Here is a 23543-nt window from a genome sequence, read left to right on the forward strand (position 1 = left end):
CCACTGCCATGGGCAAGGTCACCTTCCACTAGACTAGGTTGCTCCCCAACCTGGCCTTGGTTGGATTTAGCTGAGAGCTTGGCTTTAAAAAGAGAAATKGTTTTCATCTGGAATGTTTTCCCATCCAATTTACCCCACTTCCATTGGGATGAACTTTATTTTCTYTTAGTGCTGTGAAGGTGTGAGTAGTTCTTGCTTGCACCAGGCTGTAGCTGATTAAAATTCCTCTCACTTTCCCTGTTCTRTGGGACTCAGAGCTTTCAATGTTTGTAATGGTGAGATAAATATTAATCTCCCCTAAGTAATTTCTAAGTAGCTCCATTGATGGGTGGCTTTTAATACTGCAAATCTTCAGCCTGAGCTGGTCAGTGGTGCTCAGGAAGCTGGGCTGTGAGAGCTGATGGCTGGGAGGGCACAGACTGAGGGATGATGCTGTGCCTGAGCATTTCAAGTGCAAATGTTGTCCCTGCAGTTCGCTGCCATCGGTCCCAGCACAGCAGAGGCCATGGAAGCTGCAGGAATCACTGTGAGCTGCACTGCAGGGAGCCCCACACCCCAGGACCTGGCAGCTGGCATCCACAGAGCCCTGCACCCCCAGAACTGCTCTCTGCCCTAACCAGAGCCCAGCCTGCCACCAAGCTGCTCGAGGAGGGCTTTTCCAATCTGCAAGAAAGTGGATTTTTGGGAATATGCAGCACTCTTCTTGTCAGGGATGGGCATGAGAAGGCTGCACCTCAGTATCTATGAAGTTTGGAATCTGTCCAGCATCTCTTAAAGCATCCAGCTGTTCCCCTCTCAGTGTGTGTGCACTGTTGAGTATTTTATCCTTGAAAAGCAGCTGTGAACACTCAAGAGACTGAAATCAGTCCCACACCTCACCTCAGGTATCACCCAGCACACAGGTCAGCTTGGAATTGCTCTGTATGACCAATTTTACTTGCACATCTTCCTTTGTAGGAAAAAAAAAAAGTATTCCAATGAAGTATTTTCTTTTGTAAACTTGTTTATTGTTCTGCTTTTCAAATATTTGTGTAAAAATGGTAATTGTAGATTCCTAGTGGAATAGAATTGTTTGCAGTGAAGTTGCACTGTGTGGGGCTAATTCAGGTCAGCTGTTGTCCCCTGTTACCCTTRCAGTACAGAGTTTTAAAAATTAGGTTTTGGTTTCTGTTCCTGTTAAGAAGAAGGATTTATTAACAGGGAAATAAACTGGCTTATCAGAGTTAATAATGGTGTTAGAGTTGTCTGTTTTGGATGTGGTTTATGCTTTAATTGTTTATCTCTGAAAGGGAAAAAAATAATCCTATTTAGCACTAAACGCTCCCTCCAGCTAATGCCAGGCCTTCACAGGAGATTTGAATCATAATATACTGATTTATAATCCTCCTGAAAGTCATTTGTGTTGTTAGCACACCACTAAGTTCCTGGAATAACAGAGAAACCCTTGTTTGCTGCACAGTTCTGTTGAATTCTGAGGATGGGACCTGAATTTCCAACCACGAGAGGCCCCACAGCTGGAACAAGAGGGAACTTGASCCCAGTTATGCCCCTATAAACTGGGTAATTCCAGGGTGTGGGGTGTGGGTTCCTCCATCATACTGCACAARTGTTTGCCTTATAAAGCACTCCCATTTCTCAAGCTGAGAGAAATCTCAGGATACAAACTGCTGGAAGATCACAGAATCCCAAGATGGCGTGGGTTGGAAGGGACTTCAAAAAGCACATAAAACCCATTTCTACCTTTATATAAAGTGGTTTATACTGTTACTATGCAATAATGAACCACACTGATTTGTAAAAGAACATCAGGACATCAGATGTCCTATTCTGGAAAATTTTATCTTCAAATAATACATATTTGCAAAAAACAGTCCTCACATGCTAAGACCTCACTCAGTGTTAGGTTGGAGTTTACAGATTATTTTCTGTCTTTCAAAGTTTTAWTTCTGAGCAATTTGCTGCTCTGAGGAGGGTCATAACCAAGAAAAATAAGTCAGACTGATGAGTTTATATTTAATAAATAAATTTTAATTCAAAAATATCWTCTTTTTTATTCACAGTTTCAAGTCTGAAAAAGATAATACTATTCTTGATCAATTCCAACACAGGTGAAACCATTCACTTTCCAAAACAAAATCCCAGAGGTGGCTGATAAATTGCAAGAGTCACATCAAAGCTAGAAAGGCACAGGTTTTTGTGCAGGATCCTCCCTGGGATTAAGAAGTGCTTCCACATATTCCACAGAAATCTCCTGGTACAACTGGGGCTGCCCTTTGCAGTGAAAGTGTTCCAGTACAGCCCTGATCACAAAACACATTTCATTAAATATCAAACCAGAGCAGCTCTGAGGTTACACCTCTATGCAAAACACAGATATCACTGCAAGAGRAAAAATCAGGAATTTCCCCATGGTGAAAAAGTTACATTTTTAGCTCCAGAACTCCAAGCTTGCATTTCAAACAAAGAAATGCTGGGAGCTGGACAATGAGAGCTGTGAGGGCATAAAAAGGAATCGCTGTGCTTTCCCAGCTGTACAATGTAACAGTGGTGAGAACTCACCCTCAATMAACACAAAGATCCCATGGGAACACYCCCAGTGCTCCCAGTAAGGCACTGGTGCTGCTGCTGGCAGCGCTGTGGTCACTGGATTCCAGGACTGCCCTCATTATTCCTCAGCTGCTCCAGCAGATTCAGGATCAGCTCTGTGCGTTCCAGCAGGGACAGCCCCTTGTTGGCAGTGGCACGAAGCAGCAGGGAATAAACCTGCTTGTTTGTTTTCAGGACTGCTTCTTCTTCATTGCTGCCCCTACAAAGAGAGCAGAGAACCCCAGCTCGTAACCTGACCACAACTCTTCATTCTGCAAATTATCAAACGTGTTACTGAATAATATTGATGACTATCCCTGGGGATATCCTCAGCCCCTACATTCTCTGCTATTTCACACCACTGCACTCAAATCATTCTGTTTATACTGCAGGAAGGAGCATAAAATATAAATAAATATGATATAATATAAAATGTACAAGCAGCAGTCAGGTTAATTGCAATWGCTTCAGGAATGACTGAGAAATGCTGAAGCAAATTAAATTCATMATGCAGTTGGCAGGAATCAGACAGGTTCATTTATTAAACAGAACAGGTAGTCAATAAAAAGCCACTGAAATGCAAAGTATTTCTGGGATAAGTTACAAGTATTCCCAGAACAAAGTATTACTTTCAATTACTTATCCCCTCCGATTTGCACAGCCAAGTTTTGTTCTGCTCATGATTCCACTTCGGGAGAGTAAAACTCTCATTTCATCCATTTTTAGTGCCAGGCTGCAAGTTTTGCTATCAAACATTCATTTTCCCACATGTTCCCCTGTTCTCTGCCAAAGAGCACCTGAGACCCTGAAGCAGCATTTGTGAGCTCCAATTTCCTCCCTTTTCAGCCCATTATTAAAGCAGAAGGCAGAACTTACCCTCTGCACAGCAGAAGGGAGGAAATGCAGGTTTCAAGAAGTTTAACAGATTTTTTAAGAGTCCCATTTCACAGCATTCAAACTGTAACGGGTTCCCCGTGTGGAATCTTCAGTGCAAAACCCCAAGGCAATCATGCCAAGTAAATGTGGGGGTAAAAACCCTCCAAAATAAAAAAAATGAGGAGTTGCCCATATTATAAAAAAACAGAACTAAACCCCCATTTACTCAGTTAACTGTGACATCTGCTTGGTAGCATATAAATGATCCTATAATAATCCTCTGTGTTTCACATATTCAGATTGCCACCTTGTGGAAGTTCTTTTTTAGGAGGGGAAAGCTCCAACCATTGCCTGAACCACAGCTGAAAACACACAATGCTCTCTTCTTATATTTTTTTTATTTACCAGTCTCCCTCTATCAGCAGACAGCTTCGAGGGCACAATGAACTCATTTCACAGTTTACTTTTAGCACAACAGTTCTTGCATCAGCAGTGCTTCAATCCCCACAACTATTAACCCAACTTCCAAGCCTAAAATAATCTTTTAAAACTAATGTTACATTTTCATAACTTCCCTTTATGTAACAKTAGGAGCAGCTCCTGCAATACTTGCTGCTGAGGGAGTAAAAGTATTTTCTGGGTCCCAAAAGGAACACYAAACACATTCAGATCAAACCAACAGAAAAAGTGGGGTAAGGAATTTCTAAATCTCAACATCTCTTCAAGGTCAGCACAAAAACAAAGAAATCAGSTTTGGCCTGAATCCCAGCAGCAGCACAAAAGACTCCATTAGGAATTARTAAATTCTCTGACACCAGTGCACATCTCCCCCATATCCATCCSTCTCTATTCACAGCATTACTGGTGTGCCTGAATTTCTTCCCAAGTGTTCTGCTTGCCAAACTCCACTGACATTTTATCAGCAAAATCCATCAAGAGATCAGCTGCACCCAGCAGCATCTTCCCCAGGAACTCTGAAGTCCTCTGTCACACACCAATCCCAGAGTCAGGTAGGATAAAGGACTCCAAGCTTCAACTTACCCAATCTTTTTTTTGGTTGAAGTTAACAATTTAATGGATTGGAGGAGAAGGAAAGACATTCTGGACTCAAAAATCCCGAGCAGTTTCAAGACTTCCTCCTTGTTAAGGCCTGCAGAGGAATCACTCACTGACACGCTCTCAGCAGGACTTTTATCCTTGCTTATCTACAGGAGAGAAAAAMCACAAAATTTCACTGAATTCCACCTTTTAAACACAGGGAATAAGTCAGGAAAACCTCTCTTTCAGGTGAGATGACTTTTACATGTGTTGTCCAAACTGCCAGCAAGGAACACATCAGCACATACTGCAAGTAATTCTTGACTGAGGCATCAGGAACATTATTCACACTGGCTCCAGATAACCCTCCACATCTTATTATTTAAATATTAAATACATCAAAGAAAGAATTCCTTTTATTATTATACACATATTCTGAAAATATTAGAGAGGACTTCTAAGGGATGATAAGGGCCTTTATAAGGGATAGCAGAGTTACACAGGAAGAAGCCCATTCTCATAATCAGGCAATCCAGATTTGTATAAAAGTATGTTTTAATCCATCTCTGGATCCTGTTCTAAAGGAATTTTTTTACCCACTTCCAGACTAGGGGAGAACTGYGTTCTAACTTTGTCCCCACTCCTGAAGCCGCTAGCTCCATGGATTATTTCAACTACCACATTACCATTTTTTGTGAAGGCATAAGCCAGAAGGGAGCAGGTATCACACCACATGACATTCCTTTACCTGTTCACTTTCTGCCACAAGCTCCTTCCTGATGAGCTGAAATGCACCCTTGGTTTTGGTCATTATATCAAGGGCCCCAGACAGTGTCTTCAATTTCCCAGCACTGCTGTTCTGACCTAAAAACCATAAAAATGAAGGACAAAAGGCTTATGTTACAGACTGTATTTTTCTTCCATCCAAAGATTTCAAGAGTTAGGAAAAAAGCACATACTGCCTYAGTCAGCTGAAAACCAGAAAGATGAAAGTGCCTTGTCTCCTCTCTTGAGGAAAATTCTATTCTGAGCAGCAGATTGTTCCTGTTCTCATATAAATTTAGTTATCTAAAAATGAAACTAAGTAGGTAGTGGTGATTTAGAAAACTGTCGTAAGCCAGAGCTACACTTACTGGCCATCTGGAATTCTGCAAAGGCCACTCTTTCCAGCTGCACACGCAGGAACTCACAGGGGGCATCYTTCAGGAGCTGGAAGAGTCGCACTGCTTTGCTGTAGTGGAGGTCAGCAAGGACACGGTGCTGCTTCCTCAGGTGTTCATCACCAACCTGCACTCAGAGGAGGGCACAGAGTAAATSCCCCAACCCTTGGCATGTTCATGARGAGCCACTGGAAAAGTTTACTTGGAGATTGCTGTGAAATAACACCTATTTCTTTGGTTCAATCAATTAAATAAATAAATCCCAGCTACAGGTACAAGGATAAACATCAAGCTCCACATGTATTTAACTTGTTAAGTCTGGAATTGATGCAGCAAACCAAAGCAGTCTGGAGCAATACCTGGTTCCTGAGGCAGCTGTGGTACATGGAAGCCAGCCTGTGATGGATGGTGGCAGCCCGGTACTGGCACAGGGGCTGTCGGTCAGACACTGTATCAACATCACAGTACTTCAAGGACTTCATCATGGCTTCACTGACTTCCTTCTCTATCTACAGAATAAATAAATAAACACACCCCAAATTAAAAAAAAATCCCCGGAGAGGGGCATCTCACAAGGGCATGTAGTGCTAGGACAAAGGGAAACAGCCTTAAGATGAAGGAAGATTCAGTGAAGGTATTGGGAAGGAATTGTTCCCTGTAGGGTGGGCAGCCCTGGCACAGGGTGCCCAGAGAAGCTGTGGCTGCCCTTGGATCCCTGCAGTGCCCAAGGCCAGGCTGGACATTGGGGCTGGGAGCACCCTGGGACAGTGGAAGTGTCCCTGCCCATGGCAGGGGTGGAACAGGATGGGTTTTAAGGTCTTTTCCAACCCAAATCATTGTGAGTTTACAATTCCAATACCAATTTTGCTCCCTGTTCAGTCTTTCRGGACAGTGTATTTTTTTCAGATACAATGAATGCCTTCAGTTACCTGTTCCTGAGCCTTCCTTGACAAGGGAGCATAATCCTGCTGCAGAGTTGCCATAGTGAAATATGTAGTAGACAATTCCCAGTTCACAGAATCCCAAACAGCTGGATGCACATCCCTCTTCCCCAACGACCTCAATGCCTTCAGGTAGTAATCAATAGCCTACAAAAGACAGAACCATGCACATACAGTTACTGCCTGCATTCATAACAGCTGGAAATTAATTTCCCTTTACTCAAAATAGCTCTCTGAGTCTTCAGTATTTTCCATTTGATAATCACTTTAATCCTGACCATGCMATTGCTTCTCCCTTGTGTGCAGCACTGCACTATGTTAAACATCAAAATCTGAATGTCACAGCAATCAAACCTCAACAATACCAAAGCCTACACAGCAAGGATTAGGACAGTATGGAAGCAGGAGAGCTATCCCAGATTATTCCACCCAAATGTAAACATATTTACCAAAGAAGTCACAAACACCTCACAGTAAAAGGCATTTTGGAGTCTGGGCCCTGCTAAAACTAGGGAGGTATTACCTTATTGTAATAAAGGGCCTCTTCTGGGGAAAACTCTCTTTTGAAGTCCCCTTCAGCTGCACAGTGGGCTTGGGCACAGATCCTCATCAGCCTTCCCGTGTTGCACAGCAGAAGGGCAGCATTGGTGGCATCATCAATGGACTCRAAATTCTGAATTCCTTCTTCAAAGCAGGAGAAGCTTTTCTTCCAGAGCTGCTGCTCCGTCGTGGAGACGTTTTTACTCACTAGGGAGGAAGCACAAGGCTTAGAGACTCACTCAAATTACTCAGAGGTTCTAACACTTCCATTATGTCCCCTTATTAACCATCTTTTAGAATTTATGGGGAGGAAATGATTCTGAAGACYCAATTCATGGAAAATACTCCTAAGATTTCCATATGCTGGAGGGTTTAATACCTGAGGTGTGCTATTACACATTCTACACTACCAAAAGAATTTCAATGATATGACACACAGAACACCAGGAAATTAACAGGAKAAACCAGATTTTGTTTCCACAGTAATTCAGGGGATTGGAGTTACTTCCATAAATTTTCAGTATGAAGCAAATAAAATATGACTTGTGCAGGCAGGTATTCAGTTATTCTAAGATTTGATTTYAACTAAATAACTTCAGCAAAAACCCAGAGATAATGACATATCACAAATTGGAAGYCCAAGCCAAAATCCTACAAATACTACTTGAACAAAGGTCACARGAAACAGTTGATATTTGGGAAACTGGAGCTGTTCACATTGAATTACCAGCATCTCACTTTTTCTAATTTATAGAACTCTTAAACCTAGACAAGACATTATTTGGTTTGCTTTCAAAAACAAAATCCCACTGAACACCTCACCATACAAAGCTTTTCCTCATTCCTACCCTGCATCAAGTTAAAAGCCTTTAGTTTTCCAGTCTAGAAGCAATAGCTCCAAAGTGTTCTTTAAAAAAAAAAAAAAAAAAACCACCAAAAATAAAAAGAGAAGGAAAGCTTCCAAGGATATATTTACCAAAAAGATCACAGGCTGACTTTACTGAAGATGTTCTTATGTTTAAATTAAGCTGCTGCTTGTTCATGTTGGTCTAAACCCAACACATCAAGAATGCAAAATGCCCTCCCTTTCARAATAGAGTTTAAAGTTTCCCTGATGATTTTTTGAGAGCATTCTGTATGTTTCAAATAATTTCTCCAAATTATATAATCCATTTTTCAGTCTAGGCTCAATTAACTACAGTGTACAAGCCACAGTAATCTACTGTAAACAAATAATTACAATGCATATTAAAAAATGACAAAGTCATTTGAATGTCCTCTTTATAATCAGAAATAGATTTTCATACAATTAGTGAACTTGATCMCTGCTGTAGCTCCATGGAATAGTCAGGAATGGAAAAAGGATACTTGCCCACTCTCTCTGTCTGCACTGCAGCTGCCTGGTTCATGTAGAACACTCCAATCTCATTCCTGATATTGCCCATCCTCTTGAGCACCTGGATGTGCTGCTCTGGGTTTTGGCTTTTTAAATTACTGAAGAGTAGGATTTCATAAGCTGCTTCATAGCATTTACAGCTGACAGAAAGCTGGTATTCCAAGTCTGTGGATAAATCTGTAGCCCAGGCAAACACTGGAAAACAAAATGCAAAGCCTTCATGTCAAACAGTATTTCTCTGATATAAATCTGTGGTAGTCTAGGGACAAATGCCCAGAGAAAGTACAAGACAAGTGTCAGGCAGATTTGATTTTTTACAGAAACCGTTGCTGTCTGCAGTTGTTTCACAGCTCCAGGCCATGCCATACAATATCCTGACAATCCCCTTCTGGATGACAGGTAGGATGAGCTTTCTCTGAAGAAAACAGAAGTGAAGTGCAATAAACCCCCTGCCACAAGTTCTCCTCGTGCATGGTTTTGAGGAAACCCAGTGAGATTATGTCTGTCACATATGCAAAGTCTGGCAGTTGTCCTGTGTCAGGATCATACCTTGGCACCTGGATTCTCTGTGAAGGCTGTGCAATATCTCCTGATCCTCTTTAGTCTGGTAATTATATTCTTCAAGATAAGCTGCTCTGTTGTTTGCATTCTGAGCCAGCATCAACTGGATATCCCCACAAAGGGTTAAGCACTGACACAGGAACAGCAGCACCTCGGGAAGCATGCTGCCACATAGGCAGCAGTAGGTGTCTGGAGGGGAAAAAAAAACATGGAGGGAGAGGGAAAGAAAAGAATTACACCTCAAAAGGCTTGAAACAGACTGACAAGATAATTGGGTTTTACATTACCTGTCTGCATACAGAGAATAAGTGTGACAACAGATTTTCTCCTCAGAAGAAATAACCTATTTTAAAGTGAGTTGCTGTACACAGCTGGTGGTGTTGTCCAAGCTGAGCAGTCACTCTGGCAATTATGAATGCTCATCTCAGGTCTGACTAAGGGAAAACTGACTTTCTGCAGATTAACTCAAATGAGATACAGCCTGAAAAGTTAATTTYCAAAAGGTAGAGTTTAAAGCTGATTCTTGRGYCTAYAAAAGACTGAAAKGTGCAGAGTGCTCTGAATTATTGAGAGGCACATTAATGCTTTGTGCTAAGATCAAGTGGGTTTGCTTTATAAAACTCCTCCTGCCCTAGGACAGGAGTCTTCCTTTATGGCAGGGAAATAGCAGCACTTTAGCACTAAGCTACTGGCATTTCCCARTTAGTTACCCTCATTATGGCAGTATTAGTCTAAATAGCCTGATTTTACTCCTCTCCTTCTCCTCAGCAATACTTCAAGATGTATTCCATTTTAGAGGAGCTTCCAATCCAGCTGATGAACAAGTCTGGTATTTCTCAGAGTCAAGGATATATTTAAATAACATGGGAACCACCAGGAAAAAACACCAGCTTGCAGCAGCATCACTTGGAGCAGTATCACTGCCTTGGCACCAGAGAAAACTCTCCCAAATTCTACTGCTCTAAAGCTCTAAATGTGCCCTGAAGTTCCCAATCTGTCAAAATGGGATCATTTTCTATCAGTCAGTGACAAAAGTTATCCTCACTATARACTTCTGTCCTGAATAATGAGCTGGACACTTAGCTTAGTTTAACACAAGTTTGTCAGACTTGTCACTGCCCCACACTGGGATAAATCAGGCACAGCAGTATCTGATATGGTGACAGATTTCTCCAGGCAGTGGCACAGGTGACAAATCCATTCCAGTAACTCACCATGGCACTGCAAGGCCAGCTTGATGTATCGCAGCGCTCGCCCGTATTTCTGCAGGATCATAGCAGCATCAGACAGGACATAATAAGCTCTTGAYGACTTCAGAATGAGCTGGAGTTTCATTTTATATTGCCACGATCCAGGAATCATTCCTGACTGGCTGGAATGCTTCCCCTTCTGGAAGGAGCCCACTGTAAGAGGAACAGAACCTCGTGAGTGAATTCCATCTCATAACATACGCCAGAGGTTGAACACAATTCCATCAGCACAGGCAGAATGGGAACTGCCTGAYTGCAGCCCTGCACAAGCAGAGCTCTGCCAGCTTGTCTGCCACTCCATTCATCATCTGCAGACAGACCCAACACGTGGCACTCTTCCATGCACTGCACCTGATAGCAAGATGCTGGGATCCAGTGGGAGAGTGACAATGCAGGTGACCTCTCTGACCCCAAACAGCTTGTAAAACACAGGGGCAGAGGCCAACACTGCTCCCTTAGAGAGCAGTAGAAAAGAACAAGAAAGCCASAGGCAGAATTTGTCATGTTCTCCACCACATGCTTTAGATAAATGCTCAATTTCTGTATGAACAGTCTCAGTGAGAAAGCCTCCATTTGTGGGTTTAGCCTCCAGCACAYAAGACCCTGGATAAYCTGGTCCTTCCCACAAGGAACACCAAGGACTTTTCACACTTATTTGAAGATATCCTCTGCATAACWTTATGAATCTTTTCTTTGATGCTGMAGTGGTTATGRAACCAGAAGGAACAGGTCACTGTTCCTGGTTTAAGACCTGTTCCTACCAAAAGACAGAATTTTGCCCTGACAGTACTTGGACACAGAAAATAATCTCTTGCTTAAGGGGGACCTAAAAGGCTTGACTTGTAAAGCCACTATCTTGTAGTAATATAGAAGTATATAATAAGCAAATGCAGTAAATAAATTCTTGTGCACTACACATTSTATTAGGACAAAGGCAAATCCATTAAATTAACATCCCACCCAGTTAAAGACACACACACTGCACCTACATTGTATCCATACACTATTAGCAGTTCTCTTCAARTCAGAAATTGCAGAATTTGAGGCACTTATCCTTTCCATATGAATGTAAATATGTACATGTGGCAGAGAAAATACATAATTTGCATCACAGAAAACAAAGCCATGGACTGGGAAACAAAAATGAACAAGTAGCACTGCTGCTACTTCAGGGRCAGACTCAAGCACAGACCCAGCAATCTGTGTGGGTTTCAGTAACTCAAAACTGAACTGGCTTCTTATTCAGGATTTTTCAAAGAAGGGAGGAAAAAGGAAAGAATAAAGAATCATTAAAGTAGGCAAGACAAATTTCTTTCTGAGCTATGCTTACAGGGCTTCTTGCCCTGCAGAGAACTCTACTACTTTCAAAGGAAAAGTCTTTTCTGGAATCTTTTATGTCATTCCAGAGCAAAATAAAATAGAGACTGTAGTCTGAAACTTCTGGAGTTTGAGCATTTAAACAAACAAAACATCTTTTATTTGCTGCTTCCTTTCACAACTGTAGAGGTACAAGAAAGAAAACAAAATCCTAGTCAACATTTTATATGCAATTCAAGCACCAAGCATAATGGAGGAGCAAAACTTGCCAGAGGGGAGAAATTCTTGCAGAAAACATCCAGGTCACACACACAAAGAAATTAAGACTATTTTTAAACCAACCCACAAAACTCACGGTGCTCTACATACCAAACCTCAAAATACCAAGCCCTTACGGAAGTCATCTGAAAGCCACATCTAAACARGGTCCAGTAAAATCATGTGTTGACTAATAAAAGATTCTTTGCTATGCAAACTAACTCAAATGAGCTTCTCTTTTCATATTTAAAAAGGAACAGACTGTTCTCYACTTTTCAGTGCACTACTCTTCCTCAGGCAATGATGTAATTAGTGATTTAAACACACTGTTTTGACAATCAAAATAAAGTARCAGCAGTTTGTGTTGGCACTGGAAAGTTGTGCTGGCACCTCTTATTTGCACAACAATACAACTTACTTTTGTCTAGAAATAAGGCCATCTGTTTTTCCAGAGACTCGGGACCACCACTGGTGGATTCATCCTCATATTTCAATGGGATTGGAGTGCTGGGGTCAGCTGCAGGCAGATCACCCTCTTTTTTAACACTGCTGTCAACAGACTTCAAACCCTGCAAAAGGAAGAAATAACCTCCTTCACCTTGACAGCAATATTTAGCAAACAGAGTAGAAAAACTGGGTGGGAAGTAAAGAATTTTTAGGAAGCTGGCAGTGAACTCACCTCCAGGACGTGGTTGAGCACCAGCCTGCAGCGCTCCTCGGTGCCGTGGCAGACAGGGAATGCACAACTGGGCTTCATTGGGACACCAGGGAGGGAAGAGAAGAAATGTTCAATAAAGGAAATATAAAAATGACTAGCCAGAAGATGCAAATAAGAGATAACATCAAGACAAAGTGGAATATGGTAGGGAAAAAAATCTACATGAAGTCTGCTCTACCATAAAACTCAAACACCTCAGATTTGATGAGCAGATCAGGAAAAGTTTCTTTGCCCACTTCAGTTAACCTGGAGGCAAAATTAACATGGAACTGAATTTCACTACCCAATTTTGTCCCATGAACTGAATCACCCAAGACCCCTTAAAAATCCCCCAGCGTCACTCACACGTATTCGATGCACGGACTTGTACTTTTCTGGTACTGACAACTCCCCAACAGATTTGATTATTGCCACTGCTTTATTGTCATCTGGGGGATCAGAACTGTTGCTGTAAGAACCATTTTCATCACTGTCTGGCATCTCTTCCTCTTCCTCGCTGTAACTTTCATCAGAATTTCCATTTATAGGGAAGTCTGCACTGTCTTCTTTTTTAGGTTCATCCAACTGAAAAAGCTCTGATAACATGTAGTTTGCTGAAGCAATAATCTTTGCAAAGAAGAGAAAAAAATCAGTGATTCATTCTCGAGTTAAATTTTTCTTTTGAGATGAAAGAACAAAGTAAATTATCTTAGAATAAGGAGTAGARAGTACATGCAAAGAGGTGTTTGATAACCTATAAAGCCTGAGCAAGTTCCCTGGAAGAGAAAAGGATCTGGACTGATCAAGTTTAGAAGAGAATAAAAACCAACTGGTAAAGAACAAGTACTGGCTGTTCTAACAGCTTGCAGATCACAAGAGACAACATGAGGATCTTAGGCAAGCAAAAAAAAAAAAAAAAATGGAAGAGATTCCACTGGTATTTTGAAAACCTTTCACAACTTTGGAAGGAATCTACAACATTCTTATTAGTTTAGTTAATATGTGCCATGTCTCCTCTTGTAATCCATTCTAAATGTAATTCCAGTTTTTCACATCACATTTTTGGGATTCATTTTCAATTAACACCAGCTTAAATCTACATCATTTAGAGACTCTCTAGCCCAACCACTCATCCAAACAAGTTACTCAGAACTGTGTCCAGTTGGGCTTTRAGTAGMTGAAAGGATGGAGAYTACAACTYCTCTGGTTGGCCTGTCCCAGTTTCCAGTCACCTTCAGGCTAAAAATGTTCATATATTCACATTTTACATTTTTTACCCAAGATCTGCTGCCAGAGGGCTCTTGGGCAATAAAAATAAAAGAGAGAATATAATGACAAGCTCCTTTTTAGAGCAGAACAGAAGACTTTCGTAGCAATGAGGTTCAGCAAAAAATACTAATTCTTTTTTTAAAATAATCAATGTTTAAGAGTACAAATAAATTGAAATTCTCTCCCTTGGGAGGAAGAAGTAGCATACTATTTATTACCGAGGTATTATGATGACAGACATGACACAGAAGTACAAGAAAACATTGAATTCTTACTTGAGGATGTCTGCCATTGTCCAACAACTTCAGACAATTCAGGAGCAATGTCCTGATTGTTCCATAGTGTTTCTTGTTCTGGTTTTTCTTCAGCATCATATTGCAAGCAACTCTAAAAGAAAGTTGAACAAACCAGTGAAATCCCTGGATAATTTCTTTGTGCAAGAAGAAAAAAAGCTTTAAACCATGTTCTACAACTGTAGATCTTCAAAAGTCTACAAGACCTTATCAGCAAAAACATGCTTTTTCACATGGAGAGATGGTGAAAAGGAGAAAGTTTGTTTTGATCTAGTGGAACTGAGATTTAGCAAGTTTATGTATGATTGTCATTTCATCATGATTTTGGGTTGTATTCTGAAAATGCCTATACCAAGAACTAAGGACTGCAACAAAAATTATGAAAACTCACTTGTACAGCAGAATTGCCACTGGCATGGTAAAAGGGTTTTGGTATTTGTCTTCAGTCTCTTCACAAAGAGTGGTGAGATCATAGAGCTTTACTATATCACTCCCACTTGCTGAAAAGGAAAATCTTTCATTAATAAACACCACATTACCACCAATCTTTTCAAATAGTTCTAAACCTTCTTACCTTTAAACAGCCAATAGGTGTGCCCTTCTTTGGTGCAATTTGATTTCAGGAAAGATAAGATATTTTGAGCAATATCTTTGATCACTTTGGTAGAAAAATTAGAGTTTTCCAAATTGGGAATATCTTCTGTCTTAATCATTTCATATTTCTGCAAAGGACAGAAATGAAAACTCAATATTAGGAGGGTTTTTTGAGACCTATGCCCTACAAAATGAATAGATCAATACCTGCATCAACAGCTGAAAAAACAAAGGCCGCTGTTACGATAAATTCAGTAAATTTCTATGATTTACTTTAAGCAAGCACATCTTGACTACACTGCTCAATCAAAGCTTAGGAAGAATCCATTTCTGTCATGAACACAGTGAATGGAGAACAAAAGATGAGGGAAAAAGAAAGGGGGAGAAGGTACAACATAATTTCAATGAAACCTAGTCAGCCTAGGAAACAACTATAATCACCAGGTAGAACAGAAACACAGACTGTCTACAATAAAATAGCATAAACAAACGTTTCAAAAGAATGCATCTGTCTTGGCAAGGGAACACTGCAGATTTTAACATGTAAGAAACTGATTTCTGCTGTTGTATTTTTTATTTTTGCCTTCACTCAAACATCAGGGGAAGAAAGAAACTTGCATGTGTGAAAGGGAGGGGAAGAAAGAACAACTATTTTTAGATGACTGCTAGAAGCTAAGATTCTTCCTATTCTGCAACACAGGGTTTTTGTCATCTGTTTCTCAGAACAGTATGAAGGATCTCTTATACCCGAGGCAACTTCAGAAAGTGAAGAATGGATTATTATTTTAAGGCATAATGCAAAGAGCCAGACTTACCTGAACAATTCCATTGACATGAAAGCACATCACAAGCTCTGGTACATTGCATATTAAGTTGTCCAACCAGTAGTCAATTCCTGTTAGCACATTTATTGGCTTGTTGTTATCCCTAAAACAAAATATTTCTAGCATTATTTAAATCTTTATTTACCCTTCAGGAAATACTAGGGATGTTTACTAATRGGATTTATGTTTAAGCCACCTGACAGTGGATTGATACTAAAACAATTACTTGTGAATTTTTATGAGTTATATCAAACAGATGTGCTGCTCTTTCCAATGGAATATGCACATATTCCATTAGCACACACTTAACAGGATTCAGATGTCACACTAATACCAAGATAATAAGTACTTAAGAAGTTCTAAAGGAATATCATTCTTAGCTGCAACTAATTATAACCAAAACCTTCTCCTAGATCTYCCAAAATTCCTTGCAGAGCAAGGTACTGTTTATTCCTAGATGAGTCTTCTAAAGATGACAAATTTACCAAGTGAGTTTCAAGTTTTTGCTCTTTCTTTGCCAATGTAGGGGCAGGAACAGGAAGGCTGGTAATCAAGGGATTAACGTTAAATTGTGACTGGAAGAGCTCTGTCTTACTGCTCAATAACATTTATGCCCAACAAGCAGTTACTGAAATTCWGAATCCCAAGAGCAGAAATATTACTGCCCTCTTTTATAAAAATAACAAAGAATGCAGATAGCTAAATAGGAAGCAGAGTAACAAATCAGTCAAGGCTGGCACAGACAATATCCCATGAACTTCCCAACTCACCTGAGACGCAGGCTCACTGCAGGGTATCTCCCCCCTCCAAATATTGGCATATTTGATCCCACCAACATGTGGATATCTTCAAAGGTCCACAGGATATTACGAACAAAGTCGTTTTTAAGTCCCTTCATCAAGAGAAAACAGAATTGGCTTGTAAATCAGTGATATAATACTTRTCCTCCATGACATTCTGTGGAGTTATGAGACAGCAAGAAGCCAAAGCAGCAAATAAAAGCCAGCACATGACGAGCCCGRCTGCGCGTTCACGGGAACTTAAAATTGCAGATGCCACAAAAGCTACTTCTACAGGGGACTGAGGTTCTCTCTTGGATCCAATTTAGGCCCAATCTGGAGGTGCTGGTTTAACCTGGGGGKTCAGCTCTCACATAAAGCATACCTGACTGTTCTCCCCGTCATTGAACAAAGGAGTCAGGTTTTGTTCTTTGGGGGCTGAGGCCACATGCCCCACTACATATGAGGGTTCAAGAGGCACATTTCCCTGTGGAAAGCACAAGGATAACGAGTGATTCTGCTGCTGAGGTCAAGTCAGGCCATTAAAAAAGATATGAACAACAAAAGCACGTAAGGGAAAAATCTTTACCTCCAWCATCTTTAAATAAATATGCATTAAACTACAAAAAGCCTCCAGTCAGTGGCTAGAATGCTTCTTTTCTATACTTAGTGTCAAAATTTTGTACTTTTAATATTCTCAGAGGCTCTGGGAAGAAAGCAGAAAGTATTTACAGGAGCTCCCTATTAACCCAGGGTCAACACCCAGATTATCAGTGTCCAGAAGCAAAACCTCTATCCTGCTGGTTTATTTATAAACTGCAGAAAATGGCACTGTACAAATGCACAASARCTTCTTTATCATAAAYGGTCTGCTGAATCRGGCAATAGYTCYTCAAGAGGGTAAAAGAGAGAAGCAGACCTTTTTCTAAAAGCTTTCAAGTAGTGAAGCATTATCCAATTCAGAATATTACTACACCACAACCCATGCAGTTATGATTTTATGGATAATGTAGGTTAGAAAGTACCTAAATTTGGCAGATCAGTTGGTAGCACTRAGCAAGCACAGCTGTAGGATCATTACTATATTAACACAGACTGAAGACAACAGATCTWTCAACCACTCCAAAATTTAATCAATTCCTAGTTTATATTACTCAAAGAAACCCCAGGAATTAACAGTTTTCATAAATAAGTTTAGTCACAATAGAAACCCTGAGTTAGGGCCTGATCTAATCATAGTTTGTTGCATAATTGCTGTGAACATCTCCCTGTTCACTTGTGTAATCTCACAGCAAGTATTTTTAAGTATTGCTTAACTGTTTCCATTTTCAGAAAACTTTCCTCTTCACCTAAAAWATTGAGGSCSACCAAAAGATGMATTTTAATGGCAGATTTAAAAAGARACCMGAATCCTAAGCTTCCAAACATATCTTCTGAATAKCAGGATTTTCCTAGTTTTAGGTGAAGTCATTGATGGCTACTCTTAGCCAAAGGTTTTGCTTCTCAAAGATGCTGGAATAAATAACAATTTAGTATTACAGTGACAGAACAAATATCTGAAATTTGGAGCTCTGAACCACTGCAAAAGCTGGAACTGCACTTCCTGCCAAGCTCTCCTCATGCTTTAGCTCAGCTCTTTCAGCAAAGGGAGCAGCAGCAGCTCCTCTGAGAACCTTTCAACACCTCTCTCTACAAACACTTTGGTGCCACATAAAACATTCTCCACACCAACCTGGTTAGAGGCACCTGGATCTTCAGATAGCGAGGAAGGCATTTCAAAAGGAGCTGGCCAGGAGGCCCTTCCTGCTTCATCACTCTCACCTGCAACAGGACCCTCCTGGTGCTGCTTGGAAGTGGAAGGAACAGGCTGAGCAGCTCCATCTCCATTAATGCTGACAAAGAAACATTTACAAGTTCAGCTGACAAGATGCAAACAGATCCATTTTAGAATTCAGTTTCATGCACTGCTCTTAACAAATGACTTAGCTGATATGCAGTTAATTAAGTCATGCTGTTTATTTTATTCAGTATTATTTCAATTTTAGAGTTAAATACTTCAATTTCTGTGAAAACATTTACATATTATTTTGTGACCTCCTCTATTTCCTCTGTATAAGGAAAAATCAGTAAATAAGACAGACCATAATGGACTTTCAACATTTATTCCAAGACCAAACACCAGGCAGAGGTGGTGCAGAATTCAAGTTCCATGCAGACAAAAGGTTACCTGTAATACAAAAATTTAGAAAGTATTGCCTTCTGGTACCAATGTTCTTTACTCTTCTTTTTTCTTTGCCACTTCTGATCAATCAGCCTTTGATAAAACTCTTTCAGCCATGTCCAGTCCCCTGTCTAGGAAAAAAAGAGAAATATGAAATTAATAGCAAGAAGCATCTGCAAAGTAAAGCAAGTAGCTTAGAAATACTCAGCCACAACAAGAAAAGAAACCCAGAAAATAACTTCAGAGCTGAAGTTCTTAATTGGTTACTTATTGAAAATACAGCTTCTAGGAAAGTTGTGTTCTTACTRAAAATTTGACTTAATTAGAAAATCAGATATATAAGAGGCTACACAGTAAGTAACACATACTGATAATAAAATTAATCAAATACTATAACAACACTGAAATAATTACACAAAAGTGAGACACAGAATATTAATCCTACAATACCATAAACACAGGACATCAGATGCAGTTTGTTGGTAAACTGATTGCTGCAGAACAGAGCACCTTTGGTACTCATATGGGATTATCAGGAATTTCCATACATATTTTCTTACTGGCTAGAGTATTCTTGAAATAATGCATTTTGACCACATGCTACAATTAATAAGAACTAAATGGTTCACCTGAGATGATCTCATGAAGAGTTCCTGGATGTCCAGCTCATCCARCAGGAGTGTCCTCCCAATTCTGTGAACTGCCATGCTCACATGGGACTTGCTGTAAGGGATCTTCAGGAGTTTTTTAATGTTCTTGCAGAAGTGAAAAGAAACAATATTCAATATAATCACACTGCAGTGGAAGTGAATTTTTAGGAAACTGTGGCCCTGTCATGTGTAACAGTGACTTGGGGAGACTCTAACACCATCAATCCAAGCATCCCCCCTTCCTTCTTTTTCCCTCCAGCCCCCTTTGGTCAGTCAGGATCCCCTGTCTCTTCCCAATTTTCCATTCACTCYCACCCCCTTGCCAGCACAGCTATATGAGAAACAGGGAAGGCCTTGGCTCTGTGTAAGCCTGGCTCAGCAACAATAAAAACATCTCAGTATTATCAACCTGTGCTCAGGACAATCCCAAAACAGTCCCATATCAGCCACTGGGATGAAAATTAACTATCCCAGTCCAAAGCAGCACACGTGGTCCAATAAAAACTTACAGTGCCAAGGATTTTAACACCATTCCACAAGAAAATGCACTTGTTGAGGGTTGAGGGCAGAGAACATGAACAACAGTGATAAAGAGACCAAGTCATCAGTGGAAACCACACACGTGGCTTAAACACATGATTAGATCATCACAGCCAGGTACCAACAAAAATGACCCAAGATGTGCAAGTGGATGGCTTGGATTTTAAACCTTTATTTTTGGAGCAGGAACACCAATTCTTTGTCAGGTGTCCAGAGTAATCCAGAGATCTAAGCCTGAATGCAAATCTGACAAATATTAACACAGTACACGAGTATGTGTTTCCCCTTCTGAGTAGCCTCATCTGAATTCTACAGATATCACCAGAACCAAAACAGCTGACAAGCTGACAAAACTCAAAGGAAAAAAGAAGTTGAAGGGGAGCTCTCTCTTCTAGATAAAAATAGGAAAAAAAAAATCTTGAGAGCAACACTTTACATCAAAATAAATAATTTCAAAACCACAAGACAACTACATTGCAAAACTGATGTGATGCATTCACTAAACTGCATATTTTAGCTGTAGMTTATTTAGAGAACACCAGAGAAAATACGATTTTGTCTCTACATTTCTTATTCAGTGATCACAACTCTCTTACTTGGTGATCTGTGATACATTAGGGGTCTTTCCTTTTCCCCAAAGGACACAAAGATGCCAGAAGCTATGACAGTATCTTAAAATAAGCTTATAAAGCATAAAAATTTGAATGACAGAATTTGTGTCCATACCTCTGAATCAGATACCACATCCACATCATTTCCAACTGAGTCAATGAAGTCATAGGCCATCCCAAAGCTATTTAAAAAATATTACAAGTTTAAGACAGTTCCAGTATGACATTACAGACCTGTTTTTTATATCTATTAAATATTTGAAAGGTTTTTCACTAAAAAAAATAATGCAGCTAAATATCAAGTGTAATGAGACCTAAAATGAACAAAATAATTTAATCTTCAAATTCTCAAAGCTTTTCAAAGGTATCTTTGGAAGTGCTTAGATCTAATTTCAGGACATTCTAAAACACTTTAAGTTTTGCTAAAATCAAGAAAAATCAGAGAAATTGAAGGATTCTTTTCAACACTAAACCCAAGAGGAGTTATTCAAAGAGTTTCTCTTTAAGGCATTAAGCATGTTAAAGACTTTAATTTTAGTAGCTGTAGTTTCATTTTACCGCTTATGCACATTTTCCAAAATTGCCCTACATGTTGTAACAGACACATTGTCTCTTCCTCCACCCTCATTAAGGAAATTACAAGGTACTTAACTTAGAATATTTCAATGTATAGATCACTCTTTAAAATAAAGCCAGATACCATTATAATCCAAAAAATACATGATTTCATTATCAGCTTTTTAATACTGACACTAGAGAARGAGATTAAACTGCCAGCCTCTATTTGACAAACACAGTATCTAAAATAAACATGAAAAATTCATCAAGCCCTGAAAAATATGTTACTCCACTCCAAAAAGTACAGCTCCTAAAAGAGATGATGATGATGTAAACACAGACCTTGCACAGGCTGTTAAATTTCACTGACTGSCTGACTTGGTGTGAATTTGTTTGTTCAGCACAGGATTTGAGCCTCCTATTTATGAACACCCTGAACTCAATGCATTCAACAATTTAACAAACATACCCACGAATGAAAGGTAACACTGCTTTTTGGGGGTGCCCCTCATTTCACCTCCAATGTTCACTCCTGATATAAATACRAAATTTCATTTGCCATTCATCAGGTCCAGTTGCTAAAGATCCAGAAGAKATATAAATTGGCTTCCAAGGGGAAYCAYGCTCTATTTTTCACCTGTTATCAAAGGCAGAAGGGCTGGCTGAACTAGTCTGGTTTGATTTGGGCCAACCAGGAAAGAACATTAAGTCAGTTTGACCGCAGCAAGGTGTCAATATGCACGTGAACCAAGTAATAACCAACATCATTAATCATTTACAAAGGAGACAAATCAGAGCATAGTGCCAAGAACTCAACAGGAAAAATTAGAAGAAGAACAGTTGGGACAAAGCAATATGTAGTTGCTATGGTAGAACATGTACTTTCTACTTCAAATAACACAGGATACAACTTCACAATCAGAATTATCCTTAAAGGCATGGAAAAAATAGGGGCTGCTCTTTTTTTACCTTGAGAAGGGTTTACTTTTTTTGCTGTTGCCCAGAATGGTTGTCCCTGCTGGTCCCAGCTTGGCACTTTCCCGTAACCAGTTGGCAGGAGGCAGCTTCAGGTCTGTTTTCTCCTGCAGACGGGCAAAGGCTGCTTGTGGAGGGGCTGAGGAGTATTTCACCACAGCACTGCTCTTCACCTCATTGCCTCCGAGGAACAACACCGAACCCTGGTTTCCAGAGAGATATTAGCCTTCTATTTATAAAATGCAGGCAATTAAAACTATCAGGCTTGCTCTGTGATGTTATTTTTAATGGTGAGAAAAATCGAGTCCTGTATTCAYTTATCTTTGTCCAGCACATACAGTTTTTCAGTTACCCCAATTCCAACTCATGTCAAATCTTTAGAATTATCACAGAATCATTAAGGTCCATCACAYTGCCAACTAGAACAGAACATGGAGCACCACATCCTGTCTTTCCTTAAACACCTCCAGGTTGAGGACTCCACCACTGCCCTGGACATCCTGTTCCAACACTTGACAACTATTTCCATGAAGGAATTCCTCCTGATGTCCAACCTGAACCTCCCCAGGGACAGCTTGAGAGGGCCTCTCCTCCTGTCTTTGTTCCCTGGAGCAGAGCACGACTACCCCTGGCTGTCCCCTCCTGTCAGGGAGTTGTGCAGAGCCACAAGGTCCCCCTGGAGCCTTTTTTCCTCCAGGCTGAGCCCCTTTCCCAGCTCCTTCAGCCGCTCCTGGGGCTCCAGACCCTTCCCCAGCTCCATTCCCTGCCCTGGACACGCTCCAGCCACTCCAAGTCTTCCTTGACATAACAGCCCCAGAACCAATCCCAGAACTTGAGGATGGACACCAGCAGTGCCAGCACAGGGGGACGGTCACTGCCCTGGTCCTGTGGCCACACTGTGGCTRATCCAAGCCAGGYGACAGTGACCTTCTTGCCCACCTGGGCACACTGAGGTGCAAGAATGAAGTGCCACCAAGGTCAGCTGCCCACACRGCGTGAAATCACTCAGAAAGGCCAAAACTAACACACGACTCCCACTGAAGTTTGTGAAAGTAGGCGTTATTAACACCAAGTCTTCACTAACACCAACATTAACACTAACAYCRGCATTAAAGCTAAACACGCTTCTGTCTTAACAAATAAATAAGCCTCGTGGCTGCTTATTTTTTTTACAAACACAGCAAAACACGCAGCTGTCACCCGAGTGTGAGGAGCTTTGAACTAACACATGTGGAGGGAAAAACAGCTCCACAGGACACCACTTACGTAAATGCGATGCACTTAGGCATAACAACAGCAACACTGCTCACAATTAACGCTTAATTATAATTAGCATGTTCCCTACCGCATTCCGGCCCTGACAAACTGGAAAGGGGATGAAAAACACGGCTTGAATTAAAACACCACTGGGGGCTGTGTCTGTAACCACGGTTCGACACCTCCCTTCCCCCTCGCCCAGCTCCGCTACCTCACCTACCACGGCCCCCCTCGCTGCCGCTTACCTGCTTGGGCTCCTCGGCGTCTCCCCTCAGCGGGGCAGCGGCGCCCGCGCCGCAGGGCTCATCCATGGGTCGGGAATACAGCGGGGACGGGAATGCAGCGGGAATGC

At 40.7% G+C, this 23543-nt stretch overlaps 1 protein-coding gene across 2 annotated transcripts; it reads right to left on the bottom strand.

Annotated features, from left to right (window-relative positions):
• Positions 1-1931: 1931 nt before the first annotated feature.
• On the bottom strand, positions 1932-23543 carry EDRF1 (erythroid differentiation regulatory factor 1). Of its 2 annotated transcripts, XM_057378428.1 has the most exons (25): positions 23437-23543; positions 21929-22137; positions 20517-20583; positions 19230-19355; positions 18607-18731; positions 18112-18271; positions 16765-16866; positions 16371-16492; positions 15592-15703; positions 14757-14904; positions 14574-14682; positions 14165-14276; positions 12987-13247; positions 12603-12674; positions 12342-12492; positions 10313-10501; positions 9087-9287; positions 8514-8732; positions 7125-7348; positions 6590-6748; positions 6020-6169; positions 5634-5787; positions 5249-5364; positions 4504-4667; positions 1932-2806 (listed from the first exon to the last, which is right to left on the bottom strand). In XM_057378428.1, the coding sequence occupies exons 1-25, from the start codon at positions 23500-23502 to the stop codon at positions 2641-2643; spliced, it is 3684 nt and encodes a 1227-aa protein (XP_057234411.1). In that variant the 5' UTR covers positions 23503-23543; the 3' UTR covers positions 1932-2640. The 2 variants fall into 2 exon arrangements, with proteins under 2 accessions (XP_057234411.1, XP_057234412.1); XM_057378429.1 differs by lacking the exon at positions 16765-16866 and having other exon boundaries at positions 1934-2806; positions 23437-23542.

Source organism: Malurus melanocephalus, unplaced genomic scaffold (genome assembly GCF_030028575.1).
Source record: "Malurus melanocephalus ecotype Western Australia unplaced genomic scaffold, MMel_1.1 scaffold_358, whole genome shotgun sequence".
In the NCBI taxonomy this organism is placed as follows: Eukaryota; Metazoa; Chordata; class Aves; order Passeriformes; family Maluridae; genus Malurus; species Malurus melanocephalus.